Source organism: Lepisosteus oculatus, chromosome 4 (genome assembly GCF_040954835.1).
Source record: "Lepisosteus oculatus isolate fLepOcu1 chromosome 4, fLepOcu1.hap2, whole genome shotgun sequence".
Taxonomy (NCBI): Eukaryota; Metazoa; Chordata; class Actinopteri; order Semionotiformes; family Lepisosteidae; genus Lepisosteus; species Lepisosteus oculatus.
The window spans coordinates 14,088,182-14,104,810 of record NC_090699.1 but is presented as its reverse complement, the minus strand read 5'-3'; the positions used below and the strand labels follow the sequence as shown (position 1 = coordinate 14,104,810).

Genomic DNA, 16,629 nt, shown 5'->3' with positions numbered 1-16,629 from the left:
CACGACTTGTGGATATTTCCACAGCCTTTACATCAATCTATCGGTGAGCTAATTATCTTTTTTTAAACCTCCGGTTTTTCATCGATGCGTAATTACGCACGAACTGGAACCCGGGGGACCGCTGTGTGCACACGTTCACAACGCGAGAAATACTGTTCAATACGGCTTCATGCGAAAAACCCGTATATGACCATAGGAAGCAGAACAGCGCGGTCTCCAATTACCCAGACTGTAAGCACGGGAATAAAGCTTTGTTTGATTTCTGAAACCCTTCCTTTACGTCCTGTTTTCATTCAGGTAAGGGTCAACTATATTGAAAATACTACTGACAGCAGGAAGATTAAAATATTCTTTACTCAGCAGCTTATTAAAAACAGCTCCCATGATGTTCAAACCGATTTTTTACACAGAACACTGACACAGCTTTGTGTTCTGAATCTCTTTTTCTCTTGCTTTTATTTAATGTGGCACAATGCACTGGGATAGGGGTATTCTGTTCACAAACCAATAGCATTTAAACCACAGCACCCACAATGCTGCAGGTAAGTGTTTTGCACACTAAGCAGGTCATCTGACTATTCCCAGCTTTGTTTTGGGTTATGGAACCTTTATTTTTTTATGATTTTCTGAAGATAACACTACAGGTGGGATGGGTGGGTTGTCTTCATGGCTCAATAGCATTTCAAATACAGCACCCACACTGCTGAAACCAAGTGTTTTACACACCAGACAGGCCCCCGAACCTCATACAACCTTACTGTGGCTGTGGCCCCTTTCTTTATTTTGTAATGAGTTTCTGAAGATAACACTACAGGTAATACACTGGGACGGGTGGGTCGTCTTCATGGCTCAATAGCATTTCAAATACAGCACCCACTCTGCTGAAACCAAGTGTTTTACACACCAGACAGGCCCCCTAACTTTATATAACCTTGCTGTGGCTGTGGCCCCTTTCTTTAATTTTTTTATGATTTTCTGAAGATAACACTACATGTAATACACTGGGACAGGTGGGTCATCTTCATGGCTCAATAGCATTTCAAATACAACAGCCACACTGCTGAAACCAGGTGTTTTACACACCAGACAGCCCCCAGAACCTTATACAACCTTGCTGTGGTTGTGGCCCCTTTCTTTATTTTTTTATGAGTTTTTCAATATGGCACCATTAGACAGGCGGTACATGGGGATTGGGGGGTGCTATTCATGAGTCAATAGCTCTTCAAGCACAACAGCCACAGTGCTGCAACCAGGTGTTTTACACCAGACATTTCCCCTAACCTTATACAACCTCGCTTTGAGTTGTTTAACATTTCTTTCAAATCACTTGGGTTCATCAATCATTTGATCATTTTTCAGCGTGGAATAAACCTATTACTTGTTCCTTGGAGATTACCATCTGCTGATAAGATATGATCGCTATATTGACCATATACAATTTCTTGCATAAGGAATTCATATTTTGCATACACCGATCCCCCCGGAGTCCCAAGTGATTCTGGTTTTGGAAAGCTAAAGGACAATGAGCTTCACGATACCAGGGGGACAGTGGGTGGTCAAGTCTCCCCTAAACAATGGATCTTGTCAGATTATGATGTCAGTGCATTTAATAAATGTTGTTGAACTCTCTTTAGCCCAAATACAGAGGAGCCCAGACCCAGAATGTTACACATACTGACAGAGAGTGATCTCATTATGTGTGTTTGGATTTTAACAACTATTTTTATTGTTTGCTAGAACCAAAACAATCTATGTTAGACATTTTCATCTTCAGCCAAAAATACAAACCTGTGTACGTAATGTGGTGCAGATTCTTGTCCCATCCTGCTCTTGGTCCAGGTTGGAGGGTTGCACCGATTCTGAATCTTGTAAGCTGGTATGGATGGGTTTGGGGGTGTTGATACCAGAGTGGTCCAGGAGGGGGATTCAGGTGTCTCGGGGGCATTCTTGTTTTTCTATGAGTTCAGGTTGATTCTGTTGGTTCTGTCATGAATCTCCCTCACGCAGGCAAGCGCTCCCGCATTCCCTCGAGCTCTCCCCATACCAAACATGCACGCGTCAATCAGTCCTCTACTTAAACCCTCATCTGTCCCCCGGTCATTGCTCACGATTGAGATTCTCTCCCGGAGCTTACCTACTAACTACGCCTTTGCCTTACTATGACTTCTCCCCTGGACCTCGACCCCGCTTTTCCGACAACTGCTTTAGCCACTCGATTTTGTACCTTCGCCTGTTTTACGCTTTCTCGGATCCTGACCCCAGCCTGTCTCTTCATTTACGCCTCTGCCTACCGACGCAACTTCTACGCCTTCCCGGACTCCGACCCCTGCCAGTCCCTCGACTACGCCTTCGCCTGTCGATTCTGTGCCTACGCCTGTACTACGCCTTCCCGGACTCGGGCCCCTGCCTGTTTACTCCGACTACGCCTGCGTCTCGCGCCAACCCTACCAAGGGCACCGCATTGGATCCCTATCCTCAGCAGTCAGCCCCTGCGTGACAGGTTCTGAGTGTCTTGGTTACATCCGTTTGTGTGTATAGATGAAAAAGCTATTGAAGAGCACCCCCACACCCCCCACCCGTCTCGGTGGAAGTTGCCATGTTCAAAAAATCCTAAAAAGATAATTAAAGTTGCACACAACAAAGCATGACTGTGAAAGGTCAGGAGGCCTGCCTAGTGAGCACAACACTTGATTACAGTCAAAAAAACAATTAAAAAATAAATAAATGTTCCACAACTCAAAGCGAGGTTGTATAAGGTTAGGGGAAATGTCTGGTGTAAAACACCTGGTTGCAGCACTGTGGCTGTTGTGCTTGAAGAGCTATTGACTCATGAATAGCACCCCCCAATCCCCATGTACCGCCTGTCTAATGGTGCCATATTGAAAAACTAAAATTCTTATTAAAAAAATAAAGAAAGGGGCCACAACCACAGAAAGGTTGTATAAGGTTCTGGGGGCTGTCTGGTGTGTAAAACACTTGGTTTCAGCAGTGTGGGTGCTGTATTTGAAATGCTATTGAGCCATGAAGACGACCCACCTATCCCAGTGTATTACCTGTAGTGTTATCTTCAAAAAATCATAAAAAATTAAAGAAAGGGGCCACAGCCACAGCAAGGTTATATAAAGTTAGGGGGCCTGTCTGGTGTGTAAAACACTTGGTTTCAGCAGTGTGGGTGCTGTATTTGAAATGCTATTGAGCCATGAAGACGACCCACCTGTCCCAGTGTATTACCTGTAGTGTTATCTTCAGAAAATCCTAAAAAATATAAAGAAAGGTTCCAGAACCCAAAACAAAGCTGGGAAAAGTCAGAGGACCTGCTTAGTGTGCAAAACACTTGCAGCATTGTGGGTGCTGTGGTTTAAATGCTATTGGTTTGTGAACAGAATACCCCTATCCCAGTGCATTGTGCCATATTAAATAAAAGCATGAGAAAAAGAGATTCAGAATGCAAAGCTGTGTCAGTGTTCTGTGTAAAAAATCGGTTTGAACATCATGGGAGCTGTTTTTAATAAGCTGCTGAGAAAAGAATATTTTAATCTTCCTGCTGTCAGTAGTATTTTCAATATAGTTGACCCTTACCTGAATGAAAACAGGATGTAAAGGAAGGGTTTCAGAAATCAAACAAAGCTTTATTCCCGTGCTTACAGTCTGGGTAATGGGAGACTGCGCTGTTCTGCTTCCTATGGTCATATACGGGTTTTTCGCACGAAGCCGTATTGAACAGTATTTCTCGCGTTGTGAACGTGTGCACACAGCGGTCCCCCGGGTTCCAGTTCGTGCGTAATTACGCATCGATGAAAAACCGGAGGTTTAAAAAAAGATAATTAGCTCACTGATAGTTTGATGTAAAGAGTGTGGAAATATCCACAAGTCGTGGTCTTTAAAATGCATTTGGTTTGACGGCGTTCTGTGTTTCCATTGCGAAGATATGGACAAATGAATATTCGTGCTTGGTCAAAAAAATGTCATAAAAACGAAAAAGTAAAGGCTGAGAAATCATCCACAATGTATTTTATACACAAAACAAGCATTCTCGCAATTCTAAGAGGTTTCGTGAAAGCGCTACAGGCGTGCCAAAATCGTTTTCGAACTTCGAGCTAACTTTACCCCGGTCCGACCCGTCATAGAGAGATACTTTATTGATCCCGTTGCAGTGCAACAGCAGCTTAACACAGACAACACACCCACAGTGAAACGAATGATACAATAATAATAATAATAATACAATACAATCAGTACAGTGAGAAGTGCACTAAAAGAGTTACTCACAGTCCAGGACACACAAAGAACAAACTAGAACAGAACAGTATGCAGAAACATCGTATTGCACATATGAATATATAGATGTAAATATAGATATAAATATAAATATAAATGTATTGCACGGGTCCCTGGCATATATTGCACAAACACGGTTGTAAACGGGAAAAGAAAAAGAACAGATGTAGCAGTTTACTGTTCAGTCCAGAAACAGGTCACTGTCAATGTTGCCTCTGCCAGACGCAAGGTGGATGCGTTGTACAGTCTTATGGCAGAAGGCAAGAATGACCTCCTGTAGCGCTCCCTGTCGCACCGTGGATGAATCAGTCTATTGCTGAACGTGCTCTTCATTCCTGCAAGCCTGTCATAGAGGGGATGGGAGATGTTGTCCATGATGGCCTCTAGTTTGGACATCATTCTCCTCTCAGCCACTACCTCCAGGGGGTCCAGGTCAGACCCAATGACAGAGCTTGCTCTCCTGATGAGCTTGTTCAGCCTGTTAGAATCCACTGCTCTAATCCCAGAGCCCCAGCACACCACTGCGTAGAAAATGACGCTCGCCACCACCGACTGATAGAACATATGTAGCATCTTACTACACACATTGAAGGACCTGAGCCTCCTCAAGAAGTAAAGTCGGCAATGGTCCCTTCTTATAGATGGCCTCGATGTTCTTAGACCATTCCAGTCTATCGTCGATGTGCACTCCCAGGTACTTGTGTGAATCAACTATCTCCATGCCACTCCCATGGATGCAGACAGAAGTAGGTTGGACCCTCTTCCTCCTGAAGTCTATCACCAACTCCTTAGTCTTTGCCATGTTTCCCCACACCACTCCACAAAGCTGTTAATCTGTACTCTGCCTCCTGCCCACCTTCTATACATCCCACAATTGCAGAGCCGTCTGAGTATGTCTGCAGGTGGCATGACTTTGAGTTGTACTTAAAGTCCAAAGTATAGAGAGTGAAGAGTAATGGAGAAAGAACCGTCCCCTGAGGAGCCCCTGTGTTACTCACTACCTGTTCAGACACACAGTTCTGCAGTCTCACAGACTGTGGTCTGCCTGTCAGGTAGTCAGTGATCCATGAGATCATGGAGGCATCAACTTGCATCTCTTCCAGCTTCCTCCTTAGTAGTAAGGGCTGGATGGTATTGAAGGCACTGGAGAAGTAAAAAAACATGATCCTTACGGTGTTGCCAGCCCTGTCCAGGTGTGAGTAGGCCCCTTGCAGCATGTAGATGATCGCATCCTCCACACCAACACTGGGCTGGTAGGCGAACTGTAGGGTGTCCAGTGATGAGCTAACCGGGGGTCTCAGGTGGGATAAGACCAGCCTCTCCAGTGTCTTCATGACGTGAGAAGTCAGTGCAAGTGGTCTGTAGTCGTTGAGGACAGAGGGGCACCCTTTCTTTGGTACCGGAACCAGGCATGATGTCTTCCAGAGCACAGGGATTCTCTCCAAGCGCAGGCTCAGGTTGAACAGTCGCTGGAGCACTTCACTCAGCTGATCAGCACAGGCCCTCAGAACTCTGGGACAGACGTTGTCTGGTCCTGTGGCCTTACCCTGGTGCAGCCTCTTCAGCTCCTTCTTCACCTGGTCAGCCATGATGGTCAGCCTGGCCTGGGGGATGGTGCTCAGAGCGCTGTAGGTGCTGCAGGTGTTAATGGTGGAGGTGTTGGAGAATGGCAGCTGCAGGGGATGGCGGGGTGAGTAGCTGTTGGGGGTCGTAGCTGTAGGCGGCCATGATTGTGGGGGGATGGAGGAGGTGTTGGGCAGTCGCAGCTGTGAGGGCTTAGGGAGCGTGTGGCTGTGGGGGGATGGGTGTTGAGCCACAGAGGGCCCTGAATCAAACCTGTTAAAGGACTGGTTCAGCCTGTTGGCCATCTCCAGGTTCCCCTCTGTTACACCTCCAGCCTGTTTGAAACCAGTGATCTCTGTCATGCTGCTCCATACATCTCTCACCCTATTCCTTTGCAGCTTGTCCTCTACCTTCCTCCTGTAGGCGTCCTTGCTCTCTCTTAACTTCTGCTTTAGTTCCCTCTGTACACGCCTGACCTCCTCCCTGTCCCCCCTCCTAAAGGCTCTCTTCTTGTCATTCAGAAGAGCCTTCAGGTCGCTGGTGATCCAGGGTTTGTTATTGGGAAAGCAGTGTACGTCTTTGGTGGGGATGGTGTTGTCTACACAGACGTTAATGTAGTCAGTGACACGGTCCACCATGCTGTCTGTGTCGTCCCCATGTGGCTCGCACAGCACATCCCAGTCGGTAACTTCCAGAGCACCACGTAGATCCTCCATAGCCTCCTAAGACCATCACCTCAAAGTCCTCATGGTCGCAGGTTAGCGCTGGACAATAGGCGTGTATAGTGGTGTAAACAGGGCAAGGTTGGGATCTGATCTGCCAAGGGGGGGAAGGGCTGATCATCTCTCATCTGTCGTCAAAGTTCCAAGGCGATATAAGGAAACCAGAATTGTTGAAGATCCGTTGGGTTTCAGTAAATGCCGTTGCAATGAATCAAATAGAAATCACGTAAATGCACCAAATTAAAAGTGCAACGCTACAGGGTTCACGTGGGCGCCCTCGCCTGCTGCCTGCATCAGGTCGGCCCCCCCCACCGTCGGGGCCTCGAACCCGGGCCTCCAGCGTCACTCAACAGGGACCCAGCCTGTTGAGCTAAAGAGAGATCTCCCCCCCAGCCCAGCGGCTGTGGGCCCTGCTATCACAGGGAAGGGCGGTGACGTCACCGCTCTGGTAAGCCAGCTCTTACACGCTCGTTGGTGGCCGTAAGCGTTACAAAAGATATGGTGAAAGATATATACTTCTATTATTTTGAGAAGGCAAAATCTTATCTAATGTTTCTTCCACGTAATCACCAGAGACGTTTCAGTCCTCCCGAATCTGCTTCAGTAAATCCAACCAGAACTGAAGGTTTTATTGTGTTAGATTTGTTGATTCAAACTGCTTTGTCAATAGTGCATTTGTCCTGTAGCATAGTCACCTGTATGAGTTATTCTTCTGAATGTTATATGAATGACATTAAACTATAACTGGTACAAGGAATAGTGTACTTCTCATTGCTCCTTCGTGACCTCTCCCTCGTAACCTTTTTAAACTTCGCGGGTTACCAAGAATAAGGTTGAGGTTTGGGTGGGGGTGGGGGGTCTTTTATGTTGAAACAATGTCGTTCTTGGATGAAGGTTAAAAGACTTTTACTTTGCAATCACACAAAACTTAATAATAGGATTTTGGAAAATGACAGCTTTAAAATGGAAATTAAGGAAATTACACAAACACATTGGAGGCGAGCTCAATTAACAAATTCATATAGCCCAAACTGGGAATTTATGAAGTATAAGATAAGATTAATTGCCATAAAAAGAAGTTAAGAAGCTGGACGTTCTAATAAAACATTAAAAGGAAGAGGACGTTATTAAGGCACTTTGTGATCTTACTGATGACAGCAATACCAATCAAGCAGATACTTGTAAATTAGTTGGACTGCAAGCTGAGCTGGATGAACTATACATAGAAAAAGCAAAAGGAGCTTTTGTTAGATCCAGAAAACGATGGCTGAAGGAAGGTGAAAAAAACTCAAAACACTTTTATAATTTGGAAAAAAAGAATGGAGATTATACATCACTTAGTAAACTTAATATAGATGGCTGTGAAACTCAAAATCCTGTAGCAATTTCAAGATATGTATCAGATTTTTATTGTAAGTTATATACTAGTAAGGCATGTTCTATGGATAAAATGTGTGATTTTCCGAATTCATTAAAAGAAGACTTTAAAACTATAGATGAAGGGTTTAAAGTCATCTGTGATGAAGAGATATCCATTTTTTAAGAAAGTTATTAGTAAGCTCAAGGTTAACAAATCTCCTGGTAATGATGGCCTTACCACTGAATTTTATAAAACCTTTTGATTTGGCTGAATTTCTTCTTCTGGTGTTTAAGGAATCAATTGACAAGGGAGTTTTACCAAGCTCAATGACTCAGGGCTTAATAACCATAATTCCAAAACCAGATAAAGATCATTTGTTGACAGACAATTGGCGACCTATCACTTTAATTAATAATGATTCTAGCGTCTGTTTTAGCAGAGAGACTGAAAACAGGCCTTGACTCAATTATTGCTGAGTCACAATCAGGTTTTATGAAAGGAAGACATATATGTAACAATATTCAATTGGCGTTGGACATTATAGACTAGGGTGAACTTATAAGTCAGGATAGCTTTATTCTATTTGTGGATTTTTATAAGGCTTTTGACACAATTGAACAATCTTTTATTTTTGAAACTCTCAATTTTGTTTGGCTTTGGTGAGTATTTTCAGAAGGTAGTTAGAACTTTGTACAATCAGGGTAACAGCTCTGTTAAATTGGCTCATGGAACCTCTCATAGATTTAGAATTGGTAGAGGAATTCGATGACGATGTCCCATAAACCCATTTTTATTCCTGCTGGTCACACAAGTTATGGCTATTCATATACAAAGATATGTGTTTCAGGGTATTCAAATACAGGCTAGAGAGATAAGTGTTCCCAATTAGCTGATGACACAACGCTATTTTTAAGAAACTATGCAGAGATTGAGAAGGCAATTAAGTGTATAAAGGTTTTTTCCTCTGTTTCTGGTCCTTCTCTTAATTAAAAAAAATGTGAACTGATGGCTCTTGGGAATTGTGATGTCTCATCCATATGTAATATTCCTGTTAAAGATGTAGTTGAATATCTTGGTACTAAGATTTCCAAAAATCCAAAAATTAGAAATGATCTAAACTTTTCTCCAATTATGCATTCATTTGAGAAAAAAACTTGACTTATGGTTGTTAGGAGACCTTTCTTTAAATGGTCGAATACTTTTGTCTAAATCTGAGGGCTTATCTAGATTCGTGTGTGCTTTGCTGGTTCTGGATGTACCACCTTCAATTATTAGGAAAAGTGACTCTAAACTTTTCAAATTTATCTGGAGGAATAAACCCCATTATCTTAAAAAAGAGATTAATTGTTGTCCACAGGCAGGAGGGGGCTTAAATGTTTTAGATTTTAGGACATCTAGTGCTACTTTTAAGATTAAATGGATACAAAACTATTTAAAAAATAAGCAAAGTATATGGCATATAATCCCCAATTTGATATTTCAAGAAGTAGGGGGTATAGAGTTTTTACTGAAGTGTAACTTTGACATTGGAGAAATCCCCTTGAAACTTGCTAGTTTTCATAAACAAGTACTTCTAACGTGGTCACTTATGTATGAACATAACTTCTCCCCTTATAGATTTACTATTTGGAACAACAGATATATAAAAATTAGACATAAAACCTTATTTTTTTAAAATTGGGTCAAGAATGGTATAATTTGGATTAAACAATTAATCAATGCTGGTGGTGAAATATATAGTTACACCGAGTTTGTTAATAGATACAATATTTCTATTCATTTGAATCAGTATTTCACTGTAATTAATGTGATTTCTGGGGAAATATTAACTCTTTTAAGGAATTGTAATGGTAGTCTTTAGAAACGCTGGAAGAATTTACAGCTCACATTAGACTACAAGGAAAGGACATTTTGAATTGTGGATGGAATAACCAATTTTTTGGGATCCTGTAACGATACAGTTCTTTCCGGACCCTATGCGGACGACACAATCCAAGGAAAAGTGAAGGAAATACAGGGGGGAAAAGTCATGCAGGATACGGGGATGAAGACAGGGGGCGTGTCCTTGGTGCGCTGGTGTTTGGGGGAGGTGTGGCCGAGGCAAACGATCCAGGGAGAATTTCAAAGGAGAATCCAAAAACAGGGGAAAAGTCCATGGCCGGGTGATCCATCCAAAACAGGAGATTAAAAACAGGAACCGGGTCGGAACCAGCAGGGGAAACGGGAACAGAAAATAAAACCTTAACGGGACCAGGCGCTTCCAGGTCCCGGACTCGCCTGGTGCGGAAACCAGAGCAGAGCCCGGATTAACGTCAGCGCCTGGCTTTTAAGGTGGGCTGGCAGGAGTCTAGAACAAGGGGCAGGTGCACAAAATCAGGTCCGAAGTGAAAGAGCCGGAACGCCCTTAAGGAGGAGGGACTACAATCGGGACTACAATCGGGACAGATCCCTGTTGAAAAATGATAATGTACTTGCGGTTACAATATATTGGAATTCCTCATTTGGAAAACGCATTGACTGGAAAAATATTTGGATGATGCCCAATAAATATTGTATAACCGATAAGGTTAAGGAGGTTTCATAAAAAAGAATTCATCGAATTTACCCAGTTAAGACTCTTAATTTAAAAATAATATAGATGACAAATGTGTTTTTTGTGCCAATACCCTGAAACTATTCAGCATGTCCCAGGGTAAAAGTTGTAAACTTATATTAAAAAAGAAACCAATATTGATATTTGTTTTGATGAAAAAGATGTTATGTTAAGTTTCAGCCCCATCGAAAACAATGTAAAAAATTCGTTTGTAATCAATTTAATTATTATAATGGCACTTTATTATATACATAAAATGAGGTGGTCTGGGAAGACCCCTTTGTTTGAGCATTTTAAAATGGATGTAAGGGGGTATTTGCAGACTATTTTGAAGTGCAAAAATCTGAAAGCGGTGCGGACATTATTTTTATTTAATTTGTTCAATCTTTTTTCATAACTTGAATTTATGTAGTAATATGTACCCCTGACGATCTTTTTGTCTTGAACTGTTATATGTCCTCTTGTTTGTATTGTGATTTTTGTTATTCTGTTAAGCAAAAATAAAAATAATAAAAAAAAAGCTGAGTGGTGGTTGACCTGAGTTGCCGCTGTGACAAGGCAGAATGACGTCACCTGCGTGACGAAGGTGCAAGCTCAGGACAACGACACAGCTTCAGGGACGGATCACTGTCCTACCAGAATCGCGTCGGAAAGACTCGGGATGTCGGAATCTGTCTCTAATTTACGAACCCAGAGGGGCGAAGCTGCAGATCTCTTCTAGGGTCCGATTCTGGTGTCGCTTTGCAGAACCGACTGGCCCGCCTTTCGGAGGCATCTCTGAGCAGATCGGCGGAGCTTGAAATCACACGGCTTGCCAGCGGATTGGCGCGTCCGGAGGTGGAAACAGCCTGAGTGAAGCAGGAGACCGAAGCGCTGAGGTCCCGGCTGTTGGAGAAGGAGTCGGCGGCAGGAGCAGACCGGGAACAGGCGGCTCCTCCTGGGGTCAGCGGCGGTGGAGTCTGCGTCCTAACAGCATAGGATGCCTTCGAGTAAAAGCTTAGCTTTCTGAAGGGTGTTCGTTTCGTTTTCTCAAACGATTAGGGATCTTTGAGAGACAAATTGCTAATACAAGAAATTGTATATTAAAGAGGAGACCGAGCTGCAGCAGGGCCTGAGAGGGAGGAAGACCGACTCGGTGAGGATTAATACGCGGAATGAGAGGCCGTTCAGCTGCAGTCAGTGTGGGAAGAGGTTCACTCGCTCCAGCAGCCTGAAGGAGCACCAGCAGTTTCACACCGGGGAGAGACCGTTCAGCTGCAGTCAGTGCGGGAAGAGCTTTTCGCACGTGAGCAGTTTGAAGAAGCACCAGCAGACCCACACGGGCGATCGGCCCTACGGCTGCAGCCTGTGCAGCAGGAGCTTCAGCTGCACCTTGAGAGAGCACCGGCGGACCCACATCGGCGAGCGGCCCTTCACCCGCGGTGAGTGCGGGCGGGGCTCGAGCAGCTCGAAGAAGCACCGGCGCGTCCACAAGGGGGAGCGGCTGCACACCCGCGGGGAGTGTGGGAAGAGCTTCGGCCACTCCGGGATCCTGAAGGGCCACGAGCGGATCCACACGGGGGAGCGGCCCTGTGACTGCGGTCAGGGTGGGAAGAGCTTTGTTTACTCGAACGACCTCAAGCGGCACCAGTGAGTTCACAGCTGCCCACAGTCTGGGAAGAGCTTCAGCTGTGCCGTCCACTTGAAAGAGCACCGGCGAGTCCACACTGGTGAGAAGCCGTTCAGCTGCAGCCAGTGCGGGAAGAGTTTTAGCCAGTCAAGCAGCTTGAAAAATCACCAGAGAAACAGAGAAACAGTTTCCCCTGGTGCGTCCAGAGCGCTAGTGTAGATCGCGCTGCTGTAAGTCTATGTTGGAACTTGTCCGCAGGCGCTTGGCGGTGTGGCAGTGCGAGAGTGGGAGGAGCCGCGGCGAACGCCAGTAAAAGTCAATGCCCCTTCTGAGGGGGCGGAGGTACCAGCGTGAGGCTAGCAGAAACCACAAAAAACACAAGAAAGGGAAAAAACAATTTAAAAGGAAAAAGACAGGTGCAGACTGGACCGCCCCTGTTTCAGGGGGCATAGAAGCGCCCAGGCTGGTCTTACCCTATCAACCCAAAGGTTCATGGCAGGACAGTGGGAGAAAAGGTCAGCCTGCCCCCGTGGAGGTACACCGCGGGACACGCTGAAAAGAAAAGAAAATGAAAACAAAAAACCAACGGCCTTGAAGCTCTCTCCCCACCGGAGAGTCCCCTGTGGGCCTGTCACTGGAAGATTCTCCCCTTGCGGGGATCTGCTCGTCCCTCCGGGGAGGTACTCAGTGTGTCTTTAAGGGCCCCCACAGCTGTGGCTTGTCGTTAGGCGTTCATTAGCCAGGACAGCTGTGGCTAATCAACAAACTCCTTCTCTCCCCAGATTTTGTTTGATTCTACCCATCTACAGTATCTACTACTTAAATCTTTCTCTCGGAAAGACTTTATTCAAGCAGAAATTGAAACTCGCAACCAGAAACACCTCAAGCAACCAAAATCAGAGTTAGTGAGCTGCCCTCTTTATTGGTCCCATTAGGTATGGAGATGCTGGTTGAAGCTTTATTGAGACAACAAGAATGGTCACAATTTCGGACATTCCCTTTCCCTAGTTTTTAGGATCAGAGATTTGGAAATCTGCCTTTGCCGTACGTTCCTGTACGTTCCTGTACATTCTTCGCCTGCTGCGCTTTCCTTCAGCACAGAAGCAGGAGGAGAGCTGCTGAGCCAGGCCTTAGGCTCAACCTGCATTCAATGACCTGCCTTCCCTGACCTTTGATCTCAAGCTGTGTCAGTGGAGGCTGGAGAAGAAGACTCCAGCTTGACAAAGTTGCTGTAATAAAGACAAAGCTCTTTTTACAGTAGAAGTGGTAAGTATGGGCTTTCTGGTGGACTGTTACCTCAGTGAACTGCACACGGTGTTGTTTCCGGACCAGCTGTGTGGGGGTGCAGGGACACTGTGGTGGTGGATTTGGGCAGGAATTAGAATAAAACCCTTCTGCTTTCCTTGTATCTCTGTATCTCCTCCTTCTGCGGCTGAGCAGAGGGGCTTGGACTCCTCCGATTGTCTGGGGTACCACTATTGTTGGGTACCAACAATAGGGGGGTCACCTTGATGGTGGGGATGATGGGCTGGGAGAGGTGGGGTACAATTGGGGCTATATTTCCTTTTCTTCTGTGCATTGTTCCAAGAAATAAAATGTTTGGCTCAAATCTAGAACGGTTGTTGCGTTTCTGTAATATTTTGAAAAGACGTTCCATTAGCAGTTATGTCACATGGGTGTACAAAAGTTTTTATTGATTTGAGGGAAAGAAAGCAGACCATTTGGGGATTACAGTCCTCCTGGCATTTATTCTCAGCTCTGATTGCTGTCACCTTTCCAGGGAGAAGAAAAGGTTTGTTCAGCTGGTTCCTTGGCCTTGTCTTCATCCCTGACAGGGTCTTTCACTGACTGGTTTACTTGCAATGTTAATGGAAGGCCTATCACTAATTAGGTGGGTGCCATTGTGGCACAGTGGTGGGCATTGCTGCCTCACAGCGCTGGGGCCCTGGGTTCAGTTCTGGTCCTTGTGTGCTGTCTATGTGGAGTTTGTATGTTCATCCTGAGATGTTTGAAATTGTCTTACCTCTTTCCTCCTGAGTTTCTCTTTCCCACAGTGAAATTCGAACAGCTTTCTCTTACAGGTCACTTTGTTCCAAAGCTCTCTGGAAGTGAATGTGAAGGAGGAGAGAGAGCAGACCTGATTCAACTCCCCACCCCAGACACAGAAAGTCCCCCAGACAATACAGATTGACACGGATTTCCCAGAACCCAACTGTTTATGTTCACTGCCCTGCGTGAGGGTGCCAATTCTTGCACAACACACAATACTTGGACAAACCTGACTTTTTTTTCCTGTTTGTCAGCAAAATGTGCAAAATGGACTCACAGTGCACACAGAATACTTGACACACTCCATTGTTATAACATCTGTATGTTTTCTGTAACAATCTCGGTACAGAAGGTGCGAAGGTACAGATATTGATATTGCAGTCTTCATTTATTTTAGAATTCAGTCACTAAAACTACAGTGTGTATTTAGATACTTTTACTTCACCCCTAATAAGTCTGTCACCCTGTGGGCAGGACACAAGAACTCAGCATGATCACATACAGATACTCTCATCACAGGCCTCTTCCCCTTCCTTCATCAAGATCTGTGCTGGGCTGCTCCAGAGAGGCCTTGTCTGGAGGAGTAAGACTCCTCCCAGGGCGCTTCTCGAAAAGAGTAGGGGTGTACCCCGGTGTCCTGGCCAAATTTCCAATTGGCCCTTACCAATCATGGCCTCCTAATAATCCCCATCTATGAATTGGCTACATTACTCTGCTCTCCTCCCCACTGATAGCTGATGTGTGGTGAGCGTTCTGGCGCACTATGGCTGCCGTCGCATCATCCAGCAGCCAGCAGCCATATCACCCTGCAACTCACAACTGGCAACCCACTGAAGCTAAGCAGGTGTGAGCCTGGTCAGTACCTGGATGAGAGACCTCCTGGGAAAGACTAAGGTTGCTGCTGGAAGAGGTGTTAGTGGGGCCAGCAGGGGGCGCTCACCCTGTGGTCCATGTGGGTCCTAATGCCCCAGTATAGTGATGGGGACACTATACTGTAAACAGGCGCCGTCCTTCGGATGAGACGTAAAACCGAGGTCCTGACTCTCTGTGGTCATTAAAAATCCCAGGGCGTTTCTCGAAAAGAGTAGGGGTGTACCCCGGTGTCCTGGCCAAATTTCCAATTGGCCCTTACCAATCATGGCCTCCTAATAATCCCCATCTATGAATTGGCTACATTACTCTGCTCTCCTCCCCACTGATAGCTGATGTGTGGTGAGCGTTCTGGCGCACTATGGCTGCCGTCGCATCATCCAGGTGGATGCTGCACATTGGTGGTGGTGGAGGGGAGTCCCCATTACCTGTAAAGCGCTTTGAGTGGAGTGTCCAGAAAAGCGCTATATAAGTGTAAGCAATTATTATTATTATTATTATTATTACTCCTCTAATACCTCACATTAATATACTGTATTACTTGCAATGTTAATGGAAGGCCTAACACTAATTAGGTGTAACGAACAGTTCTTTCCGGACCCTATGCGGACGACACAGTCCGACGGAGTGGGGAAACACTAGGGAAACGTCATGCAGGAAAACGGGGCTGAAGACAGGGGGGCGTGTCCAAGGTGCGCTGGTGCACGGGGGAGGTGTGGCCGAGGCGAACAATCCGAGAGAGTAGTCCTTTGGGAAAATCCAAAACGCAAGGGTAAGTCCAAAACCAGGAGATCCATCAGAGGAAGGAATTAAAAACCACGAAGGCCGGGTCGGAACCGGCGGACGGGGAACAGGAACGGGAACCGAGGTTAAAACCTGGTCCCGGACTCGCACGATATGGAAATCAGATGCAGAGCCCGGATGAGCTTCAGCGCCTGGCTTTTAAGGTGGGCTGGGAATGGGAAACAGGTGCAGAGAATGAAGTCTTTAGTGAAAGGGCTGGAGCACCCTTAAGGAGGGGGGACAATAGTCGTGACATTAGGTGGGTGCCATTGTGGCACAGTGGTGGGCATTGCTGCCTCACAGCGCTGGGGCCCTGGGTTCAGTTCCGGTCCTTGTGTGCTGTCTATGTGGAGTTTGTATGTTCATCCTGTGTTCATGTGGGTTTCCTCCAGGTGCTCCACTGTACTCCACAGTCCAAAGACTTACTGGTGCATTCATTGGCTACTGGGAAAATTGACCCTGGTGTGAATGTGTGTGTCTGTGTCTGCCCCTGCCCTGTGGTGGACTGGCATCCCTCCCAGGGTGTACCCTGCCTTGTGCCTGGTGCCTGCCAGGAGTGGTGCCTGCAAACCCTTTACTGGATGAAGGTGTTCCAAGATGGATGGAGGGATCGTTCACTGGCAAACGAGAAGATTCCTGCCAGGATTCTCCATGAAAAATCTGTTACTCCTCTCCTTCCCAGTGAGAAAATTCCAAGAATACTCGAGGTTCAATCAAGATCACCTCCTTGAGTCTTACTCCTCCAGACAAGGCCTCTCTGGAGCAGCCCAGCACAGATCTTGATGAAAGAAGGGGAAGAGAC

The 16,629-nt window shown here is 45.7% G+C and overlaps 2 protein-coding genes across 2 annotated transcripts in view; one reads left to right on the top strand and one right to left on the bottom strand.

Annotated features, from left to right (window-relative positions):
* Positions 1 to 14,217, bottom strand: part of LOC107075959 (uncharacterized) — a 36,722-nt gene extending 22,505 nt beyond the window's left edge. Inside the window, exon 1 of the mRNA XM_015339175.2 lies at positions 14,149 to 14,217. The gene's annotated coding sequence lies outside the window, so the exon portion shown is untranslated. The remainder of the gene's footprint in view (positions 1 to 14,148) is intronic.
* On the top strand, positions 10,606 to 12,438 carry LOC102693396 (zinc finger protein interacting with ribonucleoprotein K-like). The gene is made up of 3 exons (XM_015339171.2): positions 10,606 to 10,615; positions 11,605 to 12,145; positions 12,384 to 12,438. Exons 1-3 carry the CDS (start codon positions 10,606 to 10,608, stop codon positions 12,436 to 12,438), a joined length of 606 nt encoding a protein of 201 aa, XP_015194657.2.
* Positions 14,218 to 16,629: the final 2,412 nt, after the last annotated feature.